Source organism: Achroia grisella, unplaced genomic scaffold, assembly GCF_030625045.1.
Source record: "Achroia grisella isolate CSIRO2021 unplaced genomic scaffold, CSIRO_AGI_Agris_v1 utg567, whole genome shotgun sequence".
Lineage (NCBI taxonomy): Eukaryota > Metazoa > Arthropoda > Insecta > Lepidoptera > Pyralidae > Achroia > Achroia grisella.
In genome coordinates this window covers 1,515,173-1,541,549 of record NW_026712947.1, presented here as the reverse complement: position 1 = coordinate 1,541,549, position 26,377 = coordinate 1,515,173, and the positions used below count along the sequence as shown (strand labels likewise).

At 34.2% G+C, this 26,377-nt stretch overlaps 1 protein-coding gene across 1 annotated transcript; it reads left to right on the top strand.

Annotated features, from left to right (window-relative positions):
* Window positions 1–1,804: 1,804 nt before the first annotated feature.
* On the top strand, window positions 1,805–26,154 carry LOC131848639 (scavenger receptor class B member 1). Its single transcript, XM_059198561.1, has 11 exons — window positions 1,805–1,895; window positions 2,679–2,770; window positions 13,238–13,401; window positions 13,925–14,072; window positions 14,731–14,934; window positions 16,578–16,708; window positions 18,063–18,224; window positions 20,081–20,187; window positions 22,777–22,895; window positions 24,615–24,740; window positions 25,861–26,154. Exons 1-11 carry the CDS (start codon window positions 1,805–1,807, stop codon window positions 26,152–26,154), a joined length of 1,638 nt encoding a protein of 545 aa, XP_059054544.1.
* Window positions 26,155–26,377: the final 223 nt, after the last annotated feature.

The following is a 26,377-nucleotide window of genomic DNA, read 5'->3' as shown; positions in this document are numbered from 1 at the left end:
AAAACATCTATTAAAAAGAGCAACACACAAGTTTCTTGCTCATTCTTCTTGTGATGAATCTGCATTCCGAATGAGTGGTAGAATCAAAATATGACTATTCAAAAGTGCTTGTAATGAGTTTATTTGAATAAAGATTATTTCTATTTAAATTAACAATTACACTTACGAAATATGGTCTAAGCATGATGATTTCTTATGTACGCTATTCTGCATATACGATGCATTAAAATATTTATAGGAAACTTAATAATTTCCAGAGGACTCCAAATCAGTCAACATTATAACATTTCGTCGATTCAATAGAAAAATGACATTTATCAAAATTAGAAGCTGCATTGCCTGCTTTCATATAAGTCAACTAGCTTTTGCCCGCGGCTTCGCTTGCGTTTGATTAACTCCACCCCTAAGGGGATATATTAATAATAGAATTAGTAATAGTAGAATTAATCAAAATCCTTTCTTAGCGGATGCCTACGTCATAACATCTACGTGCATGTCAAATTTCATCCCGATCCGTCCAGTGGTTTGGGCTGTGCGTTGATAGATTACAATGTCAGTCACCTTTGAGTTATATATATTTAGATTAAGTTAACCACGCCGCGCCGTCTTAATCATTATCTAAATACTTTTAAAATGATATATAATACTTCTGTGTAGATTTAAAGGAAAAAAATAATTTAAAAAAATTTAAAAACTTTAAATGCTCGTCTTGTAAAAATACATACTATATCTACAATACTAGCTGACTTAGGAAGTACTTACATCGCTATAAAAAAAGGGAATGATGGTAGAAACTGAATATCTAGCTGTGTATATTTATATATTAATGTGATAGTTTGTATTCACATATTTCGACTTGAAAAATGTGAACTTACAAGGATTATTTAAAAGAGCAACACACAAGTTTCTTATTAGTTCCTCTTGTGATGACACAATTTCCGAACGAGCGGTAGATTAAAATTTTTTATGACTATACAAAAGTGCTTAAATTAAGTTTATTTGAATAAAGGATTTTCTGTTCTATTCTAAATGCCACATCATAAACAAATCTACCTTTTTTTTAATACTCTAACACCGTTGGTCGCAGCTGGCCTTTACAGCTTCACCGGACGATATTGAAAAAAATATATTCAATTCGGAATTCCGTCGAGCCACAGATAATATAATATTACATAGTCGAGCTAAGAAGTACTGACAAGAAACTCAGTTATTTTTTATTAAAAATAGTGTACTTATTTATTGATACACAGCAATGATATATTTCATAATAATATTGGCAATTTGATATCTAAATGTAACAATAATATATGATAAAATCATAACAAACACAAATTGTTACGATAATTGTAACTATATAACAACATATTGTTAATATAAACAAAACAAATGTTATAATTTTTGGTATGGGTATCTTATCTTTCTTGTTATATATAAACAAGAGATTAGAAATGCAATGCATGCGTATATTGGCTCCCTTGAGTATTGTAAATAATCTCTCGATAGTTGACATGGGCGTGTAATGCGTAGGATTGAAGATAATATTTTAAGGAAGGTTTTACATATGAATGTGGATGGTTATAATGGCAGAGGAAGGAAAATGAGATGGATGGACTGTGTGAAAGATGATAAGATAAGAAAGGGAGTAAATAACGCGATGACTGCGAACAGGGATGAATGGAAGAGAAAAATATATTACGCTGACGTACGCGCTGTGTAAATGAACATAGTTATTATTATTATATATATATATATTTACATTATTTATTCTGCTTGTTACAGGAAGAATATAAGATTTAAAGTCACAATGGTGGTAGGTAAGGTACCTATGCAACACACCCAAACAAAGGGGCGGATGTCGATTATAAAAATCCAGAATTTAGCTGTATACAAGCGACGTAAGTCTCTAACCTGTTATTATTATATAATTTAGTTTTTAGTTTATACAATTATATATACATATACTATACTATACATAGTGTACTTGTAAATTATATAATTTTTATAAATACATACTACATGTTGACCAAATAAAGAAAAATAGTCAATAATCTAATCCAAATAACAGAGGAAAAGAATGTTCCGTTCTAGCTTCAAAAATGATGAAATATATTTAGTGGTAGAAATCCAAATTTTGTAAATTTTTATATTTATATGGTTGTCAGGAATTTAGCATATATATTATTTATATTACTTACTATATAATGGCTATATTATATGGGTATATTATTTATATTACTTACCATATAAATGGCATAAAGAGTATATACCCTTTATGTCAGGGGCGGATCTACCTAAGGGCTTTTTGTGCTGCAGCTCAGGGCCCCGAGGATATAAAGGCCCCTACTGAAACGATATTTAGAATATAAAAATATCTAAAATGTTTAAAACCCTATCATAAGGTTGGCAACCCTGAGATCAATCAACCCAAGCAAGTGCGCGTCTATCGAAAGGAACTGGGAATTTCTGGTCGCTTGTTTTTGGTCGGTGTATTTTTTTAGTTGAGTAAACTAAATTAGGTACGCCGTAGACCTCTAAGTAGATTTAGCCAGGGCCCAGGGTCTCACACATGCCAATTGTAGCGGAATTAAACAAAATAATACAAATCCATTAAGTAGTAATATGAACTTCCGCAAAATGACACCTAATTTCAAATAATATAATAACATTCATATTTTCAGAATCTATCTACAGAATCCTGTATGGGTTGCTGCTTATACTCATCGGAATTGTCATGATTGTGATAAACCCCATTGAAATTATCACAAACAGGGTAAGTTTTTTTTTATTTCTCTATATACTTACAGCCATAGTGACCTAAGTACCAGCTCTCTTTTAATAATACATAGAAATAAATATTTTTTTTTACTTGAAAAATTATTCGTGTTAAGACCCGGTTAATAATTTAAATAAAGTATATTAAACACGAAAGTTTAAAAGAAAATAATGACTATTCTTATATATAGAAAGTCTTAAACTGATTGAGATAATAACTGCGTACAAAGTCTGCATTCAATCATATTTGCTTCTAATTATTTCTATATTAATCTGAATAATTAATTAATAGTTATAATCAATCTAATTACATTTTTATCTGTGTCTAAGATTTTAAGCTGTATAAAGTTGTTTCCTTATAATAATTTCAGTCTAGTCGATATGATAATGCTATTAGTAATTAATAGTCTGTCGTGGAGTGGAAAGTGAATGTCAAATAATCTATACATATAAATAAAATTGGAGTGTCTGTTTGTACTATTGAAATAATCGGTTTTTACTACATGCATATGAATACAAATACGGTAGTTACATATACCAAAATAACGTTTTTTATAATTTTTGTTTGACTGTTTGTTCCGGCTAATCTCTGAAATGGCTGGATCGATTTTGACGAGACTTTTTTTGGCTGATGTATAAGGAGTAACTTAGGCTACTTTTGTTTTAGAAAAAATCTTTTATTTTAGAATAATAGAGTTAAATTCCACGCGGACGAAGTCACGGGTATTGCTAGTCACCATATATAATATAATCCTTTAATACTAAATTTTATGCGTCACAAATTCAGCAAACTGTATGACACTTTGTACACTTTCATATGCATTTAATAATAATAATCTCAGGACAATTCACACAGCGCCATCTAGACCCAAGTTAAGCTAGCTAAAGCTTGTGTAATGGGTACTAGACAACTGATACAAATACATAGATATTTTATTTTGTAAATACATACATATTATACATAGAAAACACCCAGACCGATACAAACAATCATACTCATGAATACAAATGTTTGTGCCGTGCGAGGAATCGAACCCGCGACCATCGGAGGTGAGGCGGTGTGCTAAACCATTAGACCACCGAAGCAGTCAATAAATGATTTTTGATCCTGGACTGATAAATCCCATTTCTAGCAATGTACCATGTCAGGTTGCCCTCCACGGGGTTTGCCTAAAACGATTGTGTTAAATTCCTGGTGGATTTGTCACGACAGCCCATAGCCAATATGATGATATTCATCTTATCATCTTCCACTGATGATCAGCCAGCATATGCTGTCAGTGCAGGCAGACGCACCATCCAATTATTATCTATTAAAAAAAACATATAAAAAATTATTGTTTGTATTGGTTTATGTACCAATACAAACAATCATACTATCGAATACTTATGTTTGTATCGTGAATTATAGTATGTTACAAAAAATATATAATCTTATAGTAACACGTGCGAGGTATCGAACCTGCGATCATTGTAAACTGTTACCTAAACCGTTACACCACCGAGGGCGTCAAATTAATTATTTTATTAACTAACATGTATGTATATTTATGAAGTAGGTATGTCTGTATTAGTATATAATATTATGTTATCTTTGGTATTAGAAATAGAAAATCGTTTATTCAAATAAACTTAATGTAAGCACTTTTGAACAGTCATAACAATTTGTTTTTTATCTACCACACGTTCGGAAAGCTGTCTCATAACAAGAAGAACGAGCAAGAAACTTGTGTGTTCCTCTTTATTAGCACATATAACATAATATGGTATTAGTGAATTGTATATAAAACTTGGTTTAATCAATGTCCCGTTCCATTAACCACTGACTATTTGTTTTATCTAATGATGTACTGATCTTCGACATTTAACACCATATTTAATGATGATGAGGAGAAATCATCTAATCTTGAGGAGTTGCCGCTGGCCATGATTCTTTATAATGAGCAACTGACCTGAGAGATAAACCACGATAGAATAGATATAATATGCTAAGTTTAGGACATAGCATTATATATGTACCTATATCTCGTAGCAAAGCGACCACAAATTAATAAAGAATATTTCATTGATAAATTGTAATAATCATTACATATGTAGTATAAAACAAAGTCACTGTCGTTGTCTGTCCATCCATCTATCTTTAAAACTACGCAACGGATTCTAAAGCGATTTTTTTTAATAGATAGAGTGATTCAAGAGGAAGGTTTATATATATAATACATGTACACCCGTGCGAAGCCGGGCGAGTAGCTAGTAAATGTATAAAATCAAATCATAATATCTTTATTCATGTAGGTACATTACAGACTCTTATGATATGTCAAAACCTACCGTCAATTCGGATTCGGGATAAGAATAACTGACAAGAAACTCAGCTCTTATTATTTTAAAATGTGCTTGAACATGTTTACAAATATACAAAGTAATTTTTAAATTCAAAATTAGATCATCTGGATGAATGGCGGTCTTCCACAGTGCGGTTTTCTAGAAACTTTTTGCCACACACAACCACATTGTGGAATCACCTTCCAGCAAATGGTATTTCCGAACCGATACGATATTGAAACCTTCAAGAAAAGAGCTTATTCCTTTTTAAAAGGCCGACAACGTACTTGCAATTCCCCTGGTGTTGCGGGTGCTCATGGTGCTCATGGGCGGCAGTAATCACTTACCATCAGGTGAGCCGCAAGCTCGTTTGTCCCCTGGGTTATAGAAAAAAAAGGCAGAATAGAGTGATAAAATTGCAATAGCATATGCTGGTATGTGCTATTCCAATTTTGTCAAAAGGAAATTGTCTAATTAGAGGCAGTAAATAGAGCAGGGCTCCCTAGAAGTATCAACCGTTCATAAGTATGACGGATGAGCCAGCCATCATTGCCATTGCTACTTCCCACTATCTTCTATCATCCTCTTTAAGTATTGATACGACACAACTCCAATTTTGTCTTTAATTTGCTTTATGTATCTGTGCCTTGGTCGTCCCCTCTGCACTTTTCCTTCCATCTTTCCCTCAATAATTATTTTCAAAAATTCATCATGCCGTATGGAGTGTCCCAACACTTTTCCTCTTCTACTTTCTATAGCATTCAATATCTGCCTTAGTGGGGAATGGGGTTTGTTAGTAATGTGGACTAATGATCGCATTGGTAGCAATGTACCATGTCAGGTCGACCTCCAAGCGGTTCCCCCTGGAAACCATCGTGATACATTCCCGGTGAATTTGGGCTAACTGATCTGACTTCATGTTCATCCTATCATCCTCCACTGGTGTCCCGCCAGCGTAAACCGTTAGCACAGGCGGGTGCACCATTCCATTATCATCCTTTAAAAAAAATCTGTGCAATACAGGAAGTATTGCAATAATTTTTTTTTAAATGAATGAAAATTATTTTTCATAAATGTAACATGCCCTATCAAGTATCCCAACGTTTTCCCTCGTTTATTTTCAATAGTATCAATTTATCTGTCTTTTTATTAAAACTAGCGGTTCCCGCGACTTCGTCCGCGTCGAATTTATTTTCCTACTTTGTTTTCTAAAATAAAAAAAAAATTAAAATGCAGATAGCCTAAGTTACTCCTTATTACATCAGCTACCTACCAAAAAAAGTCCCGTCAAATTAGGTCCAGTCATTTCAGAGGTCAGCCGGAACAAACAGACCGACAGACAGATAGACAAAAATTATAAAAACTGTTATTTTAGTATAAGTGCCGTATAGTATAGATATATTAGATTAAATAGCGTTAAAATAATTGTATATAATCATATATATGTATGTATACGTAGTATAAAATAAATTTGCTGTTCTGTTTGCCTATATCTTTTAAATTACGCAACGGATTTTAATGCAGTTTTGAGATATAGATAGAGTGAATCAAGAGGAAGGTTATATGTATAATACATGCGTGTTGTAGTACAGAACAAGCCAGGACGGGTTGCTAGTATATATATACATATAAATAAAATTGGAGTGTCTGTTTGTAATATTGATATAACCGTTTTTTACTGCATGCATATAAATATAAATACGGTATCTACACCAAAATAACATTTTTTACAATTATTGTCTGTCTGTTTGTTCCGGCTAATCTCTGAAGTGGCTGGACCGATTTTGACGGTACTTTTATTGGCAGGTAGCTAATGTAATAAGGAGTAACTTAAGCTACTTTTGTTTTAGAAAAATAAAGTAAAATTCCACGCGGACGAAGTCGTGTGTACAGCTGGTTATAAATAAATGAAGTGAGGTCAATAATCTTTGAGTGAATGTGTTTATTGACCTAATTAGCTCTTGGATTATCACTTTTGTTTACGATTAAGAAATATATATAGATACGTATATAATTACTAATATTTAAGTTCAATACAAGAATACTAATATTAATATATTACTCGTTTAAAAGTAACAAAAATATTTTATTCTGACTGACTCTATGGTTACACCACTTTAACATACCGCATCATCTCCGATGGTCACAGGTTCAATTCCACGCACGGTGCAAACATTTGTGTTCATGAATATGATTGTTTTTATAGGTCTGCGTGATTTCTATGTATATTATTTATTTAAAGTATCAATGTATTTCTAGCAGTTGTCTAGTACCCATAACAGAAGCTCTGCTTATCGTGGGACTAGATTACGCTGTGGTAATTATGCAGGGTTATTTATTTATTTACTCTCTGATGATGAAACACCGATAACGATCTCGGTAGTGTACCGGTTTAGCGCACTGCCTTCTTTCTTGTCTTTTATTTTTATTTTTTAATTAATTATTTATATTTTACTTCAAGCCAGTTTTATAAGGAGTAACTTAGGCTACTTAAATTTTAGACATATAATGTACTTTAATAATAAAAAGTTAAACACCACGTGGGCGAATACTAGTTTAAAAAAAATTAAAACAAAACAATAAGTACAAAATTAACAGAAACATAACAACATAAATAAACAATTAAGAAGAAAAAAAAGTATAAACGCCAAATTTAACCAAAATAACAAGAACTACTTATTACTATTTCGTAGAAAACTGAACGCCTTCGAAATTTCTAGTGTGACTTATCTAATCTATATATTCTAGATATAAAAGAACACTTGCATGTATTTTTTAGAAATTTATAAATTGATTTTCCGATCATTAATTTTTGTTGTAATTTTTATGCGACCCATTACAGCGTAGACAAGAAACCTTGGGAATAATTTAGTTAAAAATAATATTAACAAATCAACCTTCTGTTCTATTTATATGACAACAAATATAATTATTATCTATCACAATATTTGCGCATCTGTCACATTTAAATTACGAATCAGTGAAAATGAATATTGAATGTCACAAACTTATCTATATATATACCTATATATAAATAAAATTGGAGCGTCCGTTTGTAATATTGAAATAACCGCTTTTTACTACATGCAAATGCGTTACATACACCAAAATAACATTTTTTACAATTTTTGTCTGTCTGTCTGTCGGTCCGTTTGTTCCGGCTAATCTCTGAAATGGCTCGACCGATTTTGATGAGACTTTTTCTGGCAGATAGACATCAGCTATCTGCCAAAAAAAAAAAGTAGTAAGGAGTAACTTTGGGTACTTTTTTTTTAGAAAAATAGTGTTAAATTCCACGCGGATGAAGTTGCGGGAACAGCTAGTTATACATATTTATGTATGTCTATGTATTCCTATAGTTTGATTTATCTTTATAGCCCATAATGACAAATTCACCAGGAATTTATCATGATGACGCGTGGAGGTCAACCTGAGGTAGAACATTGCTAGCAATGGGCTAATCAGTCCACATTGGGGGAAAGGGGATTGTTAGTAATGGACTCATAACCCCATTACTAGCAATATAACATGTCAGGTTGACTTCCACGTGATTCCCTCTGGAAACCATCGTGATAAATTCACTAGGAATTTGTCACGTTGGTTTCCAGAGGAAGGTCATGATATCAGGTCAGTTAGCCCATCGTGATAAATTCACTTATCATCCTCCACTGGTGCCCCGCCAGCGTAAACCGTTAGCGCAGGCGGGTGCAGCATTCCACTGTCATATATTAAAAATAAAAGCATAAACCTCGTCGTTACTGACAGTCATTTTCCTATAATTGCACTGACTGACCATTCTATTATAATCCATGAAAAAAAAATCAATCGCTTTTTCCCGACGCGTGAGTGGTATCACGTCACATGATAACGTGATAGTGCTGTTCATGTATAGACGACGGTTACCATTTACCATCAGGTGGGCCGTCAGCTTGTTTTTCTTTTAATATAATATCATCAATTATATAAAAGGAGAACTTTTCGACCTTTCCGAATTTTCCATGTCTATAAATGCAAATAACAAGTTATAAGGTTTTACGTAAATCGAAGTCATAAAAACATACACTTTCAGTAAATACAATTAACTATATTTAGCCATTGTTGTACTAGTGGTAGCCGTGACTTTTGGCGCTTATTTATTTATTTATTTCAATTTTAATACACAAATATACTGCGTAAGGGATAGTTAGTAATGTGGACTTTTGACCCTGCTGCTAGCAATGTACCATGTCGAGTTGAACTCGACATAGTTTCCCCTGGAAAACATCGTGATAAATTCCCGGGGAATATGTCATAATGAGCTAACTGACTTGACCTCATGCTCATCTTATCGTCCTCCACTTGTTCCCAGCCAGCGTAAACCGTTAGCGCAGGCACTTGCCGTATAATTTTTGCATTTTTTTATGGATAGTGCACTTGCACCATCCATAAAAAAATGCATAAATTATACGACCGAGTTAAGCCTTGAGAACTCTATAGGGCGAACAGAGTTTTGTATACATTTGGAAAAAGAACAACAAACATTAAAATCATACATATAAAATATATTATCCCTTTGAGGTATATTTTATTCAGCTTTCTTTATCCTACATCTTCATCCATATTCATCATCTGCTTCTTCCTTATCCCATTTATTTGTGGTCGACGTAATATGTTTTTCTCTTCCATTCATCTCTGTTCGCAGTCATCCCATTATTTACTCCCTTTCTCACCATATCATCTTTCACACAGTCCACCCATCTCTTTTTTGGTCTTCCTCTGCCCTTATAACCATCCACATTCATATGTAACACCATCCTTAGGATATGATCTTCATTCCTACACATTACCTGTCCATACCACGATAGACGATTACTCTTTAACTTCTCCGACATCGGTGCCACTTTAATAGCATATTATATTATATATTATATTGGCCTGAGTTTCCACCAACATGGTGCCCACCTTCATGAAGGAGGACTACTGACCGAAGGGTGTGGTGTATCGGTGCTACCGTGGTAGATTGCCGTCGTCAGTTCCGTGACCATACAGACAATATTGTGTGTGTAGTTTCAAAATATTATTTCATATGTATGTTAGTCTATAAGGTTCTAAATACCTTATAGACTAACATACATATATATATATATATGGGCCTAGTTGCCTGAAATAAATAAATAATAATAATAATATTCCATGAAAATTAATTACTAATTCCACCATAAGTTTTTACTTGATAATTCAACAAACAATCGGACAACACATCAATGTTTTATTACATGTAGAGATTAGGTAAAAATAAATAGGCAAAAACAATAGCTAAAATTATATATCTATAAATATCTGACATTTAGAATGTTTGTGACGCGTCTGAAATCTAAAATTGTATATTTTTCGTAATATCAAGTATTTTCATTGTAATCACGCCGGCATCACTGGGTACAAAAGTATTTTTTTGTACAAATCATTGTGAGAACATTTTTCAGCATATCTACATTACATTACAATACATTTTAGCAATCATTTGAATTTATTTTGAAGTATTATTTATATTACTAACCGGGTCTTAACGCGAATCATTTTATGGTAAATAAAGGTATTTACCTCTCTCGACGTTTCGACTAGGTTGCACTAGCCGTGGTCACGAGCTGACTGGAGTAACAGCGATGTCAATGTAGATAGGTGACAGCAGTTTTTTCATCTACCGTCACTAGATTAGTCAACTAAATAAAATTATTCGTGTTAGTAATAGAAATCATTACACCGTATAAAACAAAGTCGCTGCCGCTGTCTGTCCATATGTATGCTTAAATCTTTAAAACTACGCAACGGATTTTGAAGCGGTTTTTTTAATAGATAGATTCAAGAGGAAGGTTTATATATAAAAAATATATACACGCGAGCGAAGCCGGTGCGTGTAGCTGTGTGTGTGTAGTAATGTATGTATATTAAAAAAGAAAGTTTATTTTGAATGTTTTATTTCGCCTATACATAAGCCCGTCCGAGACATTTTTTTTAAACTGGTCAAACATTTTTTTACGTATTACAGGGTGTAACATTACTCAGTTCGTATTATATCGTATATTCGTATAATATCGTAAGAGTGGTGCCACCTCTTCTAAAATGTCCTACATGAATAAATTATTTTTGATTTTATTTGATTTCATTTAGTGTCCATAATCCGTAGTCATATTGTACACAAACGCAAAAATACCATAAATTAATCAAATGTCAACTTTGACCTCTGATTATGTTGTTAGTGTCACAAATGAAGGTATATATTAAAAGTTTAACTGCCTTCCGTAACCACTGTTCAATATCAAGTTCATCGGATACGACTTGGTAATGAACTCTAGATTAGAAGGTTAATCGCATATAAAATTTCGCATATTTGCCAATGACTTTTGCGATATAAAACTATTATCAGTAGACTACGTCTAGTTTATAGATTGAGGAAAACACAATCAATTTGTAAATAAAGAGAATAGAATAGAATAGAATAGAAAATCATTTATTGAAATAAACTTACATTGAAGCACTTTTGAATAGTCATTACATTTTATTAATCTACCACTCATTCGGAAAACTGTCTCGTCACAAGAAGAACGAGCAAGAAACTTGCGTGTTGCTCTTTTAAATAATTTTATTATAACTTTAACTTTTAAATTTTTATTCAGACACTTAGTCTGAATAAAAACCACCAATTAGCACTAATTCAATTAAATACTCAAATAGAAAAAATATTGAATATATAACCAACTGGTTAAACAATTAATAAGAGGAAATCAGTCATAGTGATTAGAGCAGACCAGTCCCTATAAGCAGCACCCGTTCACGAGTATGACGGATGAGCCTGCCATCATTGCGCTCGACCATATTTTAGGGAGCCCAATGACCCGGCCCACCACGCCGCCACAAGTCTGGACAGTTTAATGAGCATGACTACTCAAAACACTAGACCAAACAATAGACAAAAGATATATTATTGACGGCCTCAGTGGTCTAGCGGATCAGCACACCGCTTTACTACCGACAGTCGCGGGTTCGGTTGCTTGTACGATACAAACTAAATAAAATTTATTAATAATACATATTGTTTAACATACTTACATACAATACATATAAGTCAATAATTATTTTAAAACAACATTATTACTCGTGACCCGTCCCTGCTTCGCACCGACGCATTACAAATCTTTCAATTTTTCAACTTGTTCTACAATAGAACACGCATGTATTATACATACAAACATTCCTCTTGAATCACTCTATCTATTGCTAACAACCTTTTTAAATTTGTTGCGTAATTTAAAAGATATAAATGAACATACAACGGCAGCCTTTTTGTATATCGATACGAGAGGTAGAGGAAAAAAAATGAGTCTTGTCACCTAGTGATTATAAACAAATCTATAATTTTAATTACATTAGCATTTCGTGGGGCTTCAGGGCTAATTTGCGGACAGTGTGACCTTTGTTAATCAACCTAAATTACCACGTCTTAATTCTATATATTCACTACCTACTCGTCTTGGCTTCGCACGGGTGTACATGTATTATATATAAACAATGTTTTGTAACTAGTTGTCCGGTTTACCCTATGATTCATAGGTAAACATGTATAACTTTAGCCAATTCGCAAAATTGAAGCATTAGAAGGCCGTAATATGATTATAGATAAATTTGAAACTAATGTCTTATATATAAATATTATTACAAGGTATGATGGATATTAGGGATCAGTGGAAGATGAAGAAGATACATTTAAGAAACCTTATTATAACCGTATAATTAGGAAAAATCATGGGATCTTACCGCGTTTTATTCTTATTGAGTTCCCGAGTTGATGACTGGCTTATCCGTCATACTCGTCAACGGGTGCTTCTTGTAGGGACTGGTCTGTTCAGGTTACGAACGTTGATTAGACTTTTAGCCTACTACAACTTTACAATAGCATATACTGGAGATCACTCTATTGTCCCAAATGTGAATTTAAAGTGAATCTGTATATACAACATTTATTTGAAAAGAATACGAACTGAGTTTCTTGTCAGTTCTCATCTCGAAATCATTCCGAACTAACGATAGATTTGACATATCATAAGAGTCTGTAATAGATGAATAAAGATATTTTGAATTTGAATTAACCTGAATTTTTTTGTAGTTTTTAGCGATGGAAGAGGGTTCTTTCCTGTACAACATGTGGGAGAGTCCGCCTTATGATGTCTCCACAGAAGTATGGGCTTTTAACTACACTAATGTCGAGGAGTTCCTCTCAGGGGAGGACACAGTACTGAAGTTACAAGAAATAGGCCCGTTCGTATACCGGTAAGTTTTAGATTATATGGCAAAACAAAGTTTACCGTGCTAGTTTTTTTTTCTTTTCTCTTTCTATCTGCCATCAGCTTTATGATATAATAAGATTTTTTTAGGATATGTGAATCCCTTTTATTATATATTATATTGTGATATTTTCTCTAACTATTTTAAACATATACATTATAGGAATGTGATTGGAAATATGCTCGATTTTGAAATCAGTATGACTATGCGTGTGTGTACATATATTTGACGACCTCGGTGGTCTGGCGGTCAAGCACACCGCTTTACGACCGATGGTCGCGGGTTCGATTCCTCGCACGGCACAAACATTTGTATTCATGAGTATGACTGTTTGTATCTGTCTGGGTGTTTTGTACGTATATTATGTATTTTTTTAAAAAAAAATTCTATGTATATGTATCAGTTATCTAGTACCCATAACACAAGCTTTAGCTAGCTTAACATGGGTCTAGATGACACTGTGTGAATTGTCCTGAGATTATTATTATATATATGTTTTAATTTTCAGAGAGATGAGAACAAACAGGAACATGAGTGTAGACCCAGATCGAGGTGTGATGACTTTGACACCAGATATTGAGATGCGGTTCGATTTAGAAACTTCCATAGCGGATACCAAAGACGTTAATTTGTATATGCCAAATATTGCAGTCATTGTAAGCATTACTCAATTCTCTATTCAATGTAACTCTATAGTTGAAGCCTAAATTCGGAGTTATTTTTTTGTGGGGAAATTCCATCTTGGACCATTTTTTTCAACACTTTTAATTCACACAACATCATCTTGTACCAGTGTACTAGCTAAGCAGTGCAATGCTTGTGTTATATAACTGAAATTATATATATGTATAAGTATAATTGTTTGCATTAGTTTCTATGTATATTATGTATTTACAGAAAAAAATATTTGTACAACTGATGCAAAATTAGACAACTGCAAACAATTATACTCATGAGTATAAATAATTGTTCCATGCAAGAAATCGATGCCGCGGCCTTCGGTAGTAAAGCGGTGCCCTTAACCGCTAGACTACCAAGCCTGTCAAAATAGCTCGCTTCTAGAGTTGAACAAGCGGAATCATATTCTTATTCAATCTCACTTATTTAAATTTCTTTGCTTAATATTTCCGTACTTTTTTTTTAAATCTTCATTCAATGCAATGCATCTGCATGTCTGTTGGTCTTTTAAATAAATGTTTTATATCTTTTTATATAGCAGTACTTAATTTAGTGATATGTAATGTAGCTCACATTAGTCCATGTATTTTTCTTCATTACATGTTTATATTACAGTTGACAATGCTTCTCTTTCAGGCGATGAGTACCCTTTTCGCAGACAAACTTAACTATTTCCTAAACGCTGGTGCGTACTTCTCCTTAAAGACCTTAGGGTCCCAACTCTTCCGGAAGATGACAGCAGATGAAATCTTCTGGGGATATCAAGACAATATTGTAACCATAGTGAACAAGTTGCTGCCTGGTTGGATTGACTTTGATAGACTTGGAATTTTAGATAGGGTGTGTATTATTAATTGTATTATGTATATTACTAGCCACGCATCCCGTTTTTGCACGAGTGTACAATTGTACATGTATTATACGTATAAACCTTTCTCTTGAATAACTCTGTTAAAAAAAACCGCCTTAAAATCCGTTGCGTAGTTTTAAAGATTTAAGCATACATAGGGACGGACAGACAGTTGTTTTTTTATGGATGATAATGGAATGGTGCACCCGCCTGCACTAACGGTTTACGCTGGCGGGGCACCAGTGGAGGATGATAAGATGAACACGAGGTCAGGTCAGGTCAGATAACAAATTCACCAGGAAGTTATCACGATGGTTTCTAGGGAGAACCGCGTGGAGATCAACCTGATATGGTACATTGCTAGTAATAGGGTCATGAGTCCACATTACTAACAATTCCCTTCCCCCGACAGATAATTGTTGTTTTATACTGTAATGATATACAGACAAGTCTTCTTTTATAATAAAATAATTAAAAAGTAGGGCAAAAATTTTGTATATTAAATTTACAATAGAAATTTACAAGCCATTCAGAATACCGTGAATTATTGAGTTATAATAGTTTTGTAGCAGTCCATTTCATCACTTAATGGATTTATATCATTTTGTTTAATTCCACTACTTGTTAACATATCAATTCTGTCTAGTGATATCCTCTAAACACGATACAGGCTTGCATGTCTAGTGTGTGGTTCGCCGTATTGTGTATTAAATGTAAAAGTGTTTTATTGGCCAATAAAGTTTATTATTATTATTTTTTTTTTCCCAAAAATTCTCATCTCCCCTCTTAAGGAGAGGAGATGGCAACATACCCCCGGCAGAATCACAGTCGGCCGGGGTTCAGGGCCCCAGGGAGAGAAACCGGCGTACAATGCGGGCAGAATCTAACAGCACCGCTTTCTGCATCTTTCCCGGGAGTGAGCCGCCTCGGAATCCCAACCGTCTGAGATGTTGTTCCAGACTGGTTGGGATAAGACCGTTCACCGACATAATGATTGGAATGATTTCGGCGGACTTTGTAGTCTCATACATGTTAATGGTAGCAGAATTAAACAAAATAATATAAATCTGAGTACAATTAGGTTGTGGAATGAACTTCCTGCCGAGGTTTTCTCACGAGACTACAGTATAACGTTTTTTAAGAAGGGTATATTAAGGTTTCTTAAGGGTCGGTAACGCGCACGTGATACCCCTGGTGTTTCAAGCGTTCATAGGCTATAGTAACCATCAAATGGGCCATATGCTTGATTACCACCATCGTAGTATAAAAAAATGTATTAATTATAATCAGAGAGTTCTTCATAAGAGTTTCTTCTCAACTAAAGTATCCAGCTCAATTGGATCGTAAACATAGTGCTAAGAATAAAATATTATATATTATATATATATATTAATATACAATATAATAAAATACAGTTTAATATAATAACAGTTTAAAGACCACTTCTATATTGTAAATAAGTAGATATTTAGTAAACTATTGCGTTCTGAATCAAGAGTAGTAGTATTAAGATGCACCTGTTCATTACCAGCTTTACATATGTATATAATATTAAATATAAGTGTATTTTTATTTTACAAATGTAAGAATATTATGTGATGCAAATTTTTCTGATAATATATAAATATTACAGATGTATGCACTTGCTAACAAACATGAAAATGTTGAAGTAGAATTAGGTGATGTAAGCAGAAAATTCTCCATCAACGAGTGGGATGGTTCAGAAGGCATTAGGGAACGAGATTTCGAATATTTGAATACCAGGTAAGCATATCCCACAGAAGGTATTAGAAGTAGAAAGAAAAAGAGGTCATCACGACAGAAAGGTAGTCAGTTTGATTCAAAGTTCAGTAGCTTTTTTTTTACTCTAATGCGGACTACAGCTTCACCGGACGTTAATGCTGTTGTAATGAAAACTGTGAAATTAGTAGTAGTGTAAGATTTATATAATTGTATATGCATATTGATAAATCTAATCTTCCAAATAAAGATGGGTGACACTGCATTTGTCACACCCGGCCGGCCAGCGGTGGTTCACCTGGACGTTAGGCTGGAGTTGTACAAAAATGGAAATTAAATAAATATAATAATATTAAAGTAAATTAAAAAAGGCACGGACAATATGTCTCCAAAAAAAAAAAAAAAAAAAAAAAAAAAAAAAAAAAAAAAAAAAAAAAAAAAAAAAAAAAAAAAAAAAAAAAAAAAAAAAAAAAAAAAGGGGCCCGCGGAAGGACTTATGGAGCGACTGAAGGCCAACTCCTGCCTGACGGATACGACTTTAGTCTAAGGGCACCACTAGGGGTTCGAACCTCGGCTCAGGCCGTCGTAATTTCGATCCCCGTTTGGATTGGACGGGGGATCGATCGGAGGGGCGCCCGGGGTCACCGGTGTTGAGTGCCCGGGCGCGCGCAGACGCCTGGTTGAATGCGCGATATTGTGTGTTTGAGGTCGTCGTCTTCGCCGGTGAGGACGATGTCGTGTGTGTGTATAAAAGTGTGGTCGGGGTGGAACGGGTGGGCCCGTGGGGAGGTGTTCGGTAGCATCAGTCAATAAGCGTACAGATACCGTGAGTGCTGTGTGTCGCGATTTTTCGCCGGACAAGTCCTAAGGGCTTTTTGGGCTGCAGCCCAGGGCCCCGGGGATGCGAAGGACCAGTCCCCACTGAAACGACATTTAGAATATAAAAAATATCTAGAATGTCAAAAAACCTATCATAAGGTTGGCAACCCTGAGATCAATCAACCCATGCAAGTGCGTTGTCTATCGAAAGGAACGGGGAATTTCTGGTCGCTTGTTTTTGGTCCGTGTTAGTTTTTTTTAGTTGAGTAATAGGTATGGTAAGTAGATTTAGCCCAGGGCCCCACAAATTCACGATCCGGCCCTGCTAATGATGGTAGTTGAACGACCTGGCGATACCTATCAACATTGACATCGCTGTTAGTCCAGTCAGCTCGTGACCACGGCTAGAGTTTTTTAACTATATTATGAGATAGTTGGATCATCACGTATATGAACGTTATGTGATGACCTCTACCGTTGATGTATATAGCCGATTACCATTTACCATCCAGTGGATGGTCAGCGTGTTTGCCTGCATAAAAAATGTTTTTTTTTTTAGTACACCCTGCAATCGAATCAAAGGCGCATATGAAGGTATAATGTTTCCACCCGACATCGATACAGAAAAAATTATGCCCATATATAGGAAGCAAGCGTGTGGAATCCTTCCGTTCCAGTTTAACAGACAAACTAAAGAGAAATATGGTTTTAATTATTACAGGTGATTATATTTTTTTATTAATGAAAACCTTTGCTTGTTTTTTTTTCACTCTCTTTATTTTAATTTGAACTAGCTGTTCCCGCAACTTCGTCCGCGTGGAATTTAAATTTATTTGTTTTTTTTAATAAAAGTAGCATAAGTTATTACACCAGCTATCTGCCAAAAAAAGTCCTGTCAAAATCGGTCCAGCCATTTCAGAGATTATCCGGAACAAACAGACAGAGAGACTGACAAAATTTGTAAAAAATGTTATTTTGGTGTATACGGTACATACACCAAAATACCGATTTAGGCTGGACCGATTTTGACAGGATTTATATTCATATGCATGTAGTAAAAAACGATTATTTCAATATTACAAACAGACACTCCAATTTTATTTATATGTATAGATTTAGATTTTTCTGGGTTATTATTATTTATTTATTATTACAAATATCTATTGCGAATGTTATTACAAGAAGTATTTTGAGACAAATTAATTTTACGTTATATTCTTTGTAGGTGATTTAATGATAATTAATAATAATAATAGAATAGAATAGAAAATAATTTATTCAAATAAACTTACATTGAAGCATTTTTGAATAGTCATTACATTTTTTTAATCTACCGCTCATTCGGAAAGCTGTCTCATCACAAGAAGAACGAGAAATAAATTTGCGTGTTGTTCTTTTATACAATTTTATTATAACTTTACATTTTTAAGTTTAAGTGTGTGAATACAAACCACCAATAATACGAGTAAACATCTTAGGACAATTCGCACAGCGCCATCTAGATTCAAGATAAGCAGAGCTTGTGGGTACTAGACAATTGATATAAATATATAGATACATATTTTTAATATATGTAAAAATGCATACACAATATACATAGAACACAATCAGAGTAATACAAACAATTATACTTGTAAACTCATGTTTGTACCATGCAAGGAATCGAACCTGCTACCATCGGAAGTAAGATATAAATTAATAATGTTATAAAAAAAATAGGGGTTAGTGAGAGAAAGCTGAAAATTTAGGGTTGTGTGTATTTTTAATACCACATAATAAAAAAAAATATTTTTCCCGAAAAAGTAATATTATGGTCTATATTGAGTATATTGTTAATATATTGGGGTGAGCCACCCTTAACATTTAGGGGTATAAAAATTAGTTATAATCCTATTCTTAGACTTACTGAATATAACATTTAATCAAAATCGCTCAAGTCGTTTTGGAGGAGTCTGAATCCAAAACCAATAACACGAGAATTTTATGTTTTACTAGTTACTCGCCCCGGCTTCGCACGCGTGTACCTGTATTATATATATAAACCTTCCTCTTGAATCACTCTATCTATTAAAAAACCGGTTAAAAATCATTTAAATATTCTTAGTTGCATTTAAATACATTTGTAAGTATATTAATTACAACTAATGTTAACAAAGGAGGACTTATCTCTATAAGAGATCTCTTCCAGTCAACCCAATAGAGCGTGGCATAGGAAGTGTTGAGTGGGTCAAAATGTGCAAATAGTAAGTTAATTATACATGTTACATATGAATGTGGATGGTTATAAGGGCAGAGGAAGGCCGAAAAAGAGATGGATGGACTGTGTGAAAGATGATATGGTAAGAAAGGGAGTAAATAACGCGATAACTGCGAACAGGGATGAATGGAAGAGAAAAATATATTACGACGACCACAAATAAATGGGATAAGGAAGAAGCAGATGATGATGATGATGATATGTATATGTACTTGAATACCATTTAAGTAGTCTTAAAGATTTAAGCATACATAAGGACAGACAGCGACAGCGACTTTGTTTTATACTATGTAATGTTGATACATAAAAATAACTTTTAGGTTCGAGTTGGACAAGGCATCATTTGACAATTCATCGGAATATGCATGCGAATGTGATTACAACTGTTTACCGAATGGATTTGTCGACATAGGAAACTGTTACTATGGTATGTATTCAATAATCCTCTTTATTTATAACTAGCTGTGCTCTAGATTTCGTCCGCGTAAAATGACGATACTTCCATATAACCTTTCATCCTCTTTCAACCCCTTACAACCCTTTTTTCGCATTATAAAGTAGCCTATGTCCTTTGTCAAGGTCTAGAGTTTCTGTGTATCAGGAGTTGGCCTTCAGCCGCTCGATAAGTCCTTCCTTGGTTTGGAGTGCCATCTGCACTCGCCCCCTATCATCCGGTGAAGCTGTAAAGGCCAGCTGCGGCCAGCAGCATTAGAATAATTCGAAAATATTGGAGTGTAGTTGATAAATATTTCCTAAACGGTCACTATATTGCATACAACACCAACCCTTTGCCAAACAGAAGAGGAAACGCCACTACACATCCTATGTGGTTGTAGCACTTATGCATAAACGTTTTTGGAAAATATACACTCCATCCTGAGGAGATAATAATAATAATAATAATAATAATAATCTCAGGACAATTCACACAGCGCCATCTAGACCTAAGTTAAGCTAGCTAAAGCTTGTGTTATGGGTACTAGATAACTGATACAAATACATAGATATTTTTTTTTCGTAAATACATACTTAATATACATAGAAAACACCCAGACCGACACAAACAATCATACTCATGAATACAAATGTTTGTGCCGTGCGAGGAATCGAACCCGCGACCATCGGACGTAAAGCGGTGTGTTAGACCGCTAGACCACCGAGGTCGTCAATAGATAAAAACCATCGCACCTAAGAATATCCTTCAATTCCTATCCCTGACGGATCTAGGTAGCGGACTCTCAAAAGGGACAAGTACAATATAATATATATAGGTCGCAGTGCTACATGTCCAAGCACCTAGACATAAGGCTAAACCCCCCCAATAAAAAAATAAAAACCAACCCTATAAAAATGGTAATCGATCATTATAAATATGCAGTATATATCTATATACAACGTCAATCTTTACAATAATAACGGTAATTTTTTTTACTTCTTCAAAGACGTAGTAATTTGGTTTACGTCACATCTTATATAATGCTAGCTGTTCCTCGACTTCGTCCGCGTAAAATGACGATACTTCCATATAACCTTTCATCCCCTTTCAACCCCTTACAACCCTTTTTTTGCATTATAAAGTAGCCTATGTCCTTTGTCAAGGTCTAGACTTTCTGTGTACCAAATTTAATTTAAATTGGTTGAGTGGTTTCAGCGTGAAAGCGAGACAGACAGACAGAGTTACTTTCGCATTTATAATATACTAGCTGTCCCGGCAAACGTTGTTTTGCCTTAAAATAAAAAAAAATTTAGGGGTGGACTACCCCTAACAGTTAGGGGGATGAAAAATAGATGTTGGCTGATTCTCAGACCTACTCAATACGCTCACAAAATTTCATGAGAATCGGTCAAGCCGTTTCGGAGGAGTATGGGAACGAAAACTGTGACACGAAAATTTTATACATAAGATGTAAGGATTCACACAGCGCCATCTAGTTCCAAGCTAAGCAGAGCTTGTGTTATGGGTACTAGACATAAATACATATTATACATTGAAAACACCCAGCCCTATCCTATCCATCTAGGGGGTTTATATACAACGTCAAACCTTACAATAATAACTGTAATTTTTTTAACTACTTCAAAGACGTAGGTTGTAGTTGGTTTACGTCACATCTTATATAATACTAGCTGTTTCACGACTTCGCCCGCGTGGAATTTAACTTAATTTTAAAAAACGCCTCTGAGTTTTTATGTATTTAGTTTTATTTCCATTAGCTTGACCGTCAGCTTCTTTGGTCTCTTATTATATTATTTTCTAGCTGTACTGTAAGTAACTAAGCTAAGCTGTCTGTGTAAGCTGCCACGACTTAGTATCCACTAATAAGACTGGAATGTGTCATTTACATAGGAGTGGTATTGAAGCCTAAGTTACTCCTTATTACATCAGCTACTGCCAGAAAAAGTCCCGTGAAAATCGGTCCAGCCATTTCAGAGATTAGCCGGAACAAACAGACCGACAGACAGTGTTATTTTGGTATACGTACCGTATATATATTCATATGCATGTAGTAAAAAACGGTTATTTCAATATTACAAACAGACACTCCAATTTTATTTATATGTATAGATTTAAATCATACATCAATAGGCATATATAATAAACACAGTTTCCAAACAAAAAAAAAACATATAGAGAATCGTTGTAAAAAATCTAGGTACGAAAAGATTGTAAAATATCTAAGAAGATCGTGCATTTAGAATACAATAATGTTATCCAAATTCCACACAATGGGATGAAATCTTCTTTTAAGGCGTTACATATGAATGTGGATGGTTATAAAGGCAGAGGAAGGCCGAAAAAGAGATGGATGGACTGTGTGGGAGGTGATATGGTAAGAAAGGAAGTAAATAACGAGATGACTGTGAACAGGGATGAATGGAAGAGAAAAATATATTACGCCGACCACAAATAAATGGGATAAGGAAGAAGCAGATGATGATGATGATGATGGGATGAATTTTCTTTGTTTATTTGATGCTATTATATATTGTATGAATATTTTTTTGTATGTTTTAGGTTTTCCTATCGTCTTATCCAAGGTACATTTCCTCGATGCAGACCCGTCACAAATAAAACATTTTGAAGGATTACACCCAAATCCTGAGTTGCACAATTCGTTTATGGAGATGGAACCAGTAAGTTATCAACAATAGAATAGAATAGATAATCATTTATTGAAATATTGATTGATTTTTATACCTGCAAAAGGCATTTTGTTAGGGGTCGTTTAAAAGTGTAAATTGATTAAATAAAATAATCAAATAGAGAGAATATTAAATATACAACTAACTGGTATCGGTCGTAGTGATTAGAGCAGATTAAAAACAAGCAGCACTCGTTCACGAGTATGATGGATCAATTAGTCTCTAATGTTATTAAGTTACATTCAGTAATAAGGTTGAATGCAATGATGATGATTAAATAAAAAATAACAATTTAAGTGCATATGCTGGCGGTTAATGTATTTACCCGAAATTTCAATATAATTTTAATCATTTAAATATGATTTGAAAAGTGGGGGCAATGTTTCTTTTAGTCGGTCCAAATCGGTCCATAACTTTTCGAGAAATCGCGTCCACCGACTTAAAAAATTAAGTATTGGGAAAAACGCGTTTAAAGGGTTAAGTTGAAATTTAATGCAATTTTATTTTTTAAACTTACTTTATGGTGCTGGAATTGAAGATGCCATGTAGGAATCTTCGATTCCAGCATCATAAAGTAGAGTACCCGCTACTGCGGCAATGTCTAGGGCACCCTTTTGTCTTGTTGGTGACGAATTAGTCTCAGCTTTTTTTTCGGCAAGGAGTATTTAATGAGTGTTTGGTTTAATTTAGTATTTGAGCCGTGGCACGATGGGCGGAACTTCCGAAGGGTCTATCTCTTAGAATTTTACTCGGATCGATTTGAAATTTTGAGAGAATATATTTAACATATTATACTATGTAATAAAACGAAAACAAATCGATTTTTCGAAATTTTAAAACCCATTTACCCCCTTGAAAAGTGGGGGCAAAGTTTCTTTTAGGTGAACTACATTCATTGAACTGACAATAGATTTGAGTTATCATATGTGTCGGTCCTAGACATTAATAAAGATATTTGATTTATAATCGTATAATGCAATCAATCAATCAAAATAGCTGACGCCGCAAACGTTGTTTTATCATTTAAATTAAAAAATGGGGGTCGGTGGTAGAAAGGTGAATATTTAGGGTTTAAATTTTTTTTTTAAATATATAATATATAAAAAAATTACCAAGAAATTGAAAGGAAAATGTTAGGGTTGTCCAAACACTTAGAGATATGAAAAACAGATAACAGCCGATTCTCAGGCCTACTGAATATGCATATAAAATTTCATAAAAATCAGTTAAGGCGTTTCGGAGGAGTATGGTAACTAACATTGTGACACGAGAATTTTATATACAAGACTAGCTGTCACGGCAAACGTTGTTTTGCCATATAAATTAATAACGCTATAAAAAAATAGGGGTTGATGATAGAAGGGTGAAAATTTAGGATTGTATGTATTTTTGTATGTTGTATCATAAAAAAATAGAAACTAAAAATTATGTCTAAAAAAAAAATTTAGGCGTGGACTACCCCTAACATTTAGGGGGATGAAAAATAGATGTTGGCCGATTCTCAGACCTACTCAATACGCTCACAAAATTTCATGAGAATCAGTCAAGCCGTTTCGGAGGAGTATGGGAACGAAAACTGTGACACGAGAATTTTATATATAAGATTTTATTATCTTATATATAAAATTCTCGTGTCACAGTTATATAAGTTAAATAAGATGCATGAACTTTAGTTTTATAATCACTTTATTTGTTGTTATTAATTTTCAGACAATTGGCATTCCGTTGTCTTTGAAAATGAATTTCCAAGTGAACATGGCCGTCAGAATGTCAAATGGCAATCCCATAACTCGGCCGGTAGAAAACAAAATCCTACCTATACTTTGGTTATCAATTGTAAGTAATATCTATTTCTTCTTTCCTTTTAAACTAGATATCTCAAGAGATTCCTTGTGTATTTTTGTGGATGATAATGGAATGGTGCACCCGCCTGCGCTAACGGTTTACGCTGGCGGGGCACCAGTGGAGGATGATAAGATGAGCATGAGGTCAGGTCAGTTAGCCCATCGTGACAAATTCACCAGGAATTTAACATGATGGTTTCCAGGGGGAACCGCGTGAAGCTCGACCTGACAAGGTACATTGCTAGCAATGGGGTGATCAATCCACATTACTAACAAATTACTAATAACTTCCCACCTCTTTGTGTATTTATATTTACTACATTTCCTGTTTATACTTGGTAGTCAAACTTTTAACTGATTTTCCGCAATGAGGAAGTAGGTCCAAGTGTATTAAGACAAAAAGCTCTCTTTATTTAATGCATTACTGTTAATTTGTTTAATTCTGCTGTGTTTTGAATAATATTTTAAAAATAGCATGCAAGTACTGATAATGCTGTAATTATAAAAGAAAACTTGCAAATTAACTCTCTGCCAAGTAATTATAAACTAATATTGCCTGCCTTGAGCTAACTATTATAGTTCTAAGGAGCAACTCTCTAAAGTTTTGTTGAGATAAGTCTGCATGTGACAATCTCTAAAACAAAATAACTTCTCGATTCTACTGGCCATAATGAATATTTGCGAGTGGCAATATTTTTTATGAGTAATAATGGCCTGCGCTAATGATTTATTGAGGATGATAAGATGAGCATGAAGTCAGGTCAATTATAGATAGAATTTATGATATTGATTTCCAGGGGGGACTGCGTGGAAGTCAACCTAACATAGTACATTGCTAGCATCTGGTTATTAGTCCACATTACTAACAATCCCCTAGCGTGGGAAGGCCTCCAGCAAGGTGGACCGACGATCTGGTCAAGATCGCTGGAAGGCATTGGATGCGAGCAGCGCAGGACCGATTGTCGTGGAGATCTTTGGGGGAGGCCTATGTCCAGCAGTGGACGTCTTCCGGGCTGCGATGATGATGATGATGACTAACAATCCCCTTTCCCCAGTGACAATAGTCTACAACCCTGGAATCAACCTACAATTTACCCCATAATTTTTTACAGACATGCAATTCACCTCCACCGTATATCTTAACACTGTTAAACTTACGCTTGAGGATTGGCCCACCTTTAATAATCACAATAGAAATTGTGCTGCTCATCTTGGGAGCTGTCCTCGGAATCCACAGCTTCTACAGGATCTACAAGCCTCGCTACAAACTTGTGGAGCCTAAGAATGAAATAAGGGACATAGACCACAAAAATAGTATTATTTATAGAAGTGATAACATTATTTATAAAGACGAAACATTTGGTAATCAAGGCATTAAGTTTTTATCAAATGAATTGCCCGATTGAATGATTATGGAGTTAAAAGAAAACAACGTTTAAATTGATTTTTTCTATATGTTCTCACTTATTCAATTGAAGAAGTTACACGAGAAATTATAATATGCAATGAAGGAGGAGTCTGTAAATGTATATGTTAAATAGATAAGTTACTTGATAAGTAAGATATTTGGGACATGTTACTATTTAGATGATCTGACAAATTTGTCGGACTAATTCTCATATCTACTGC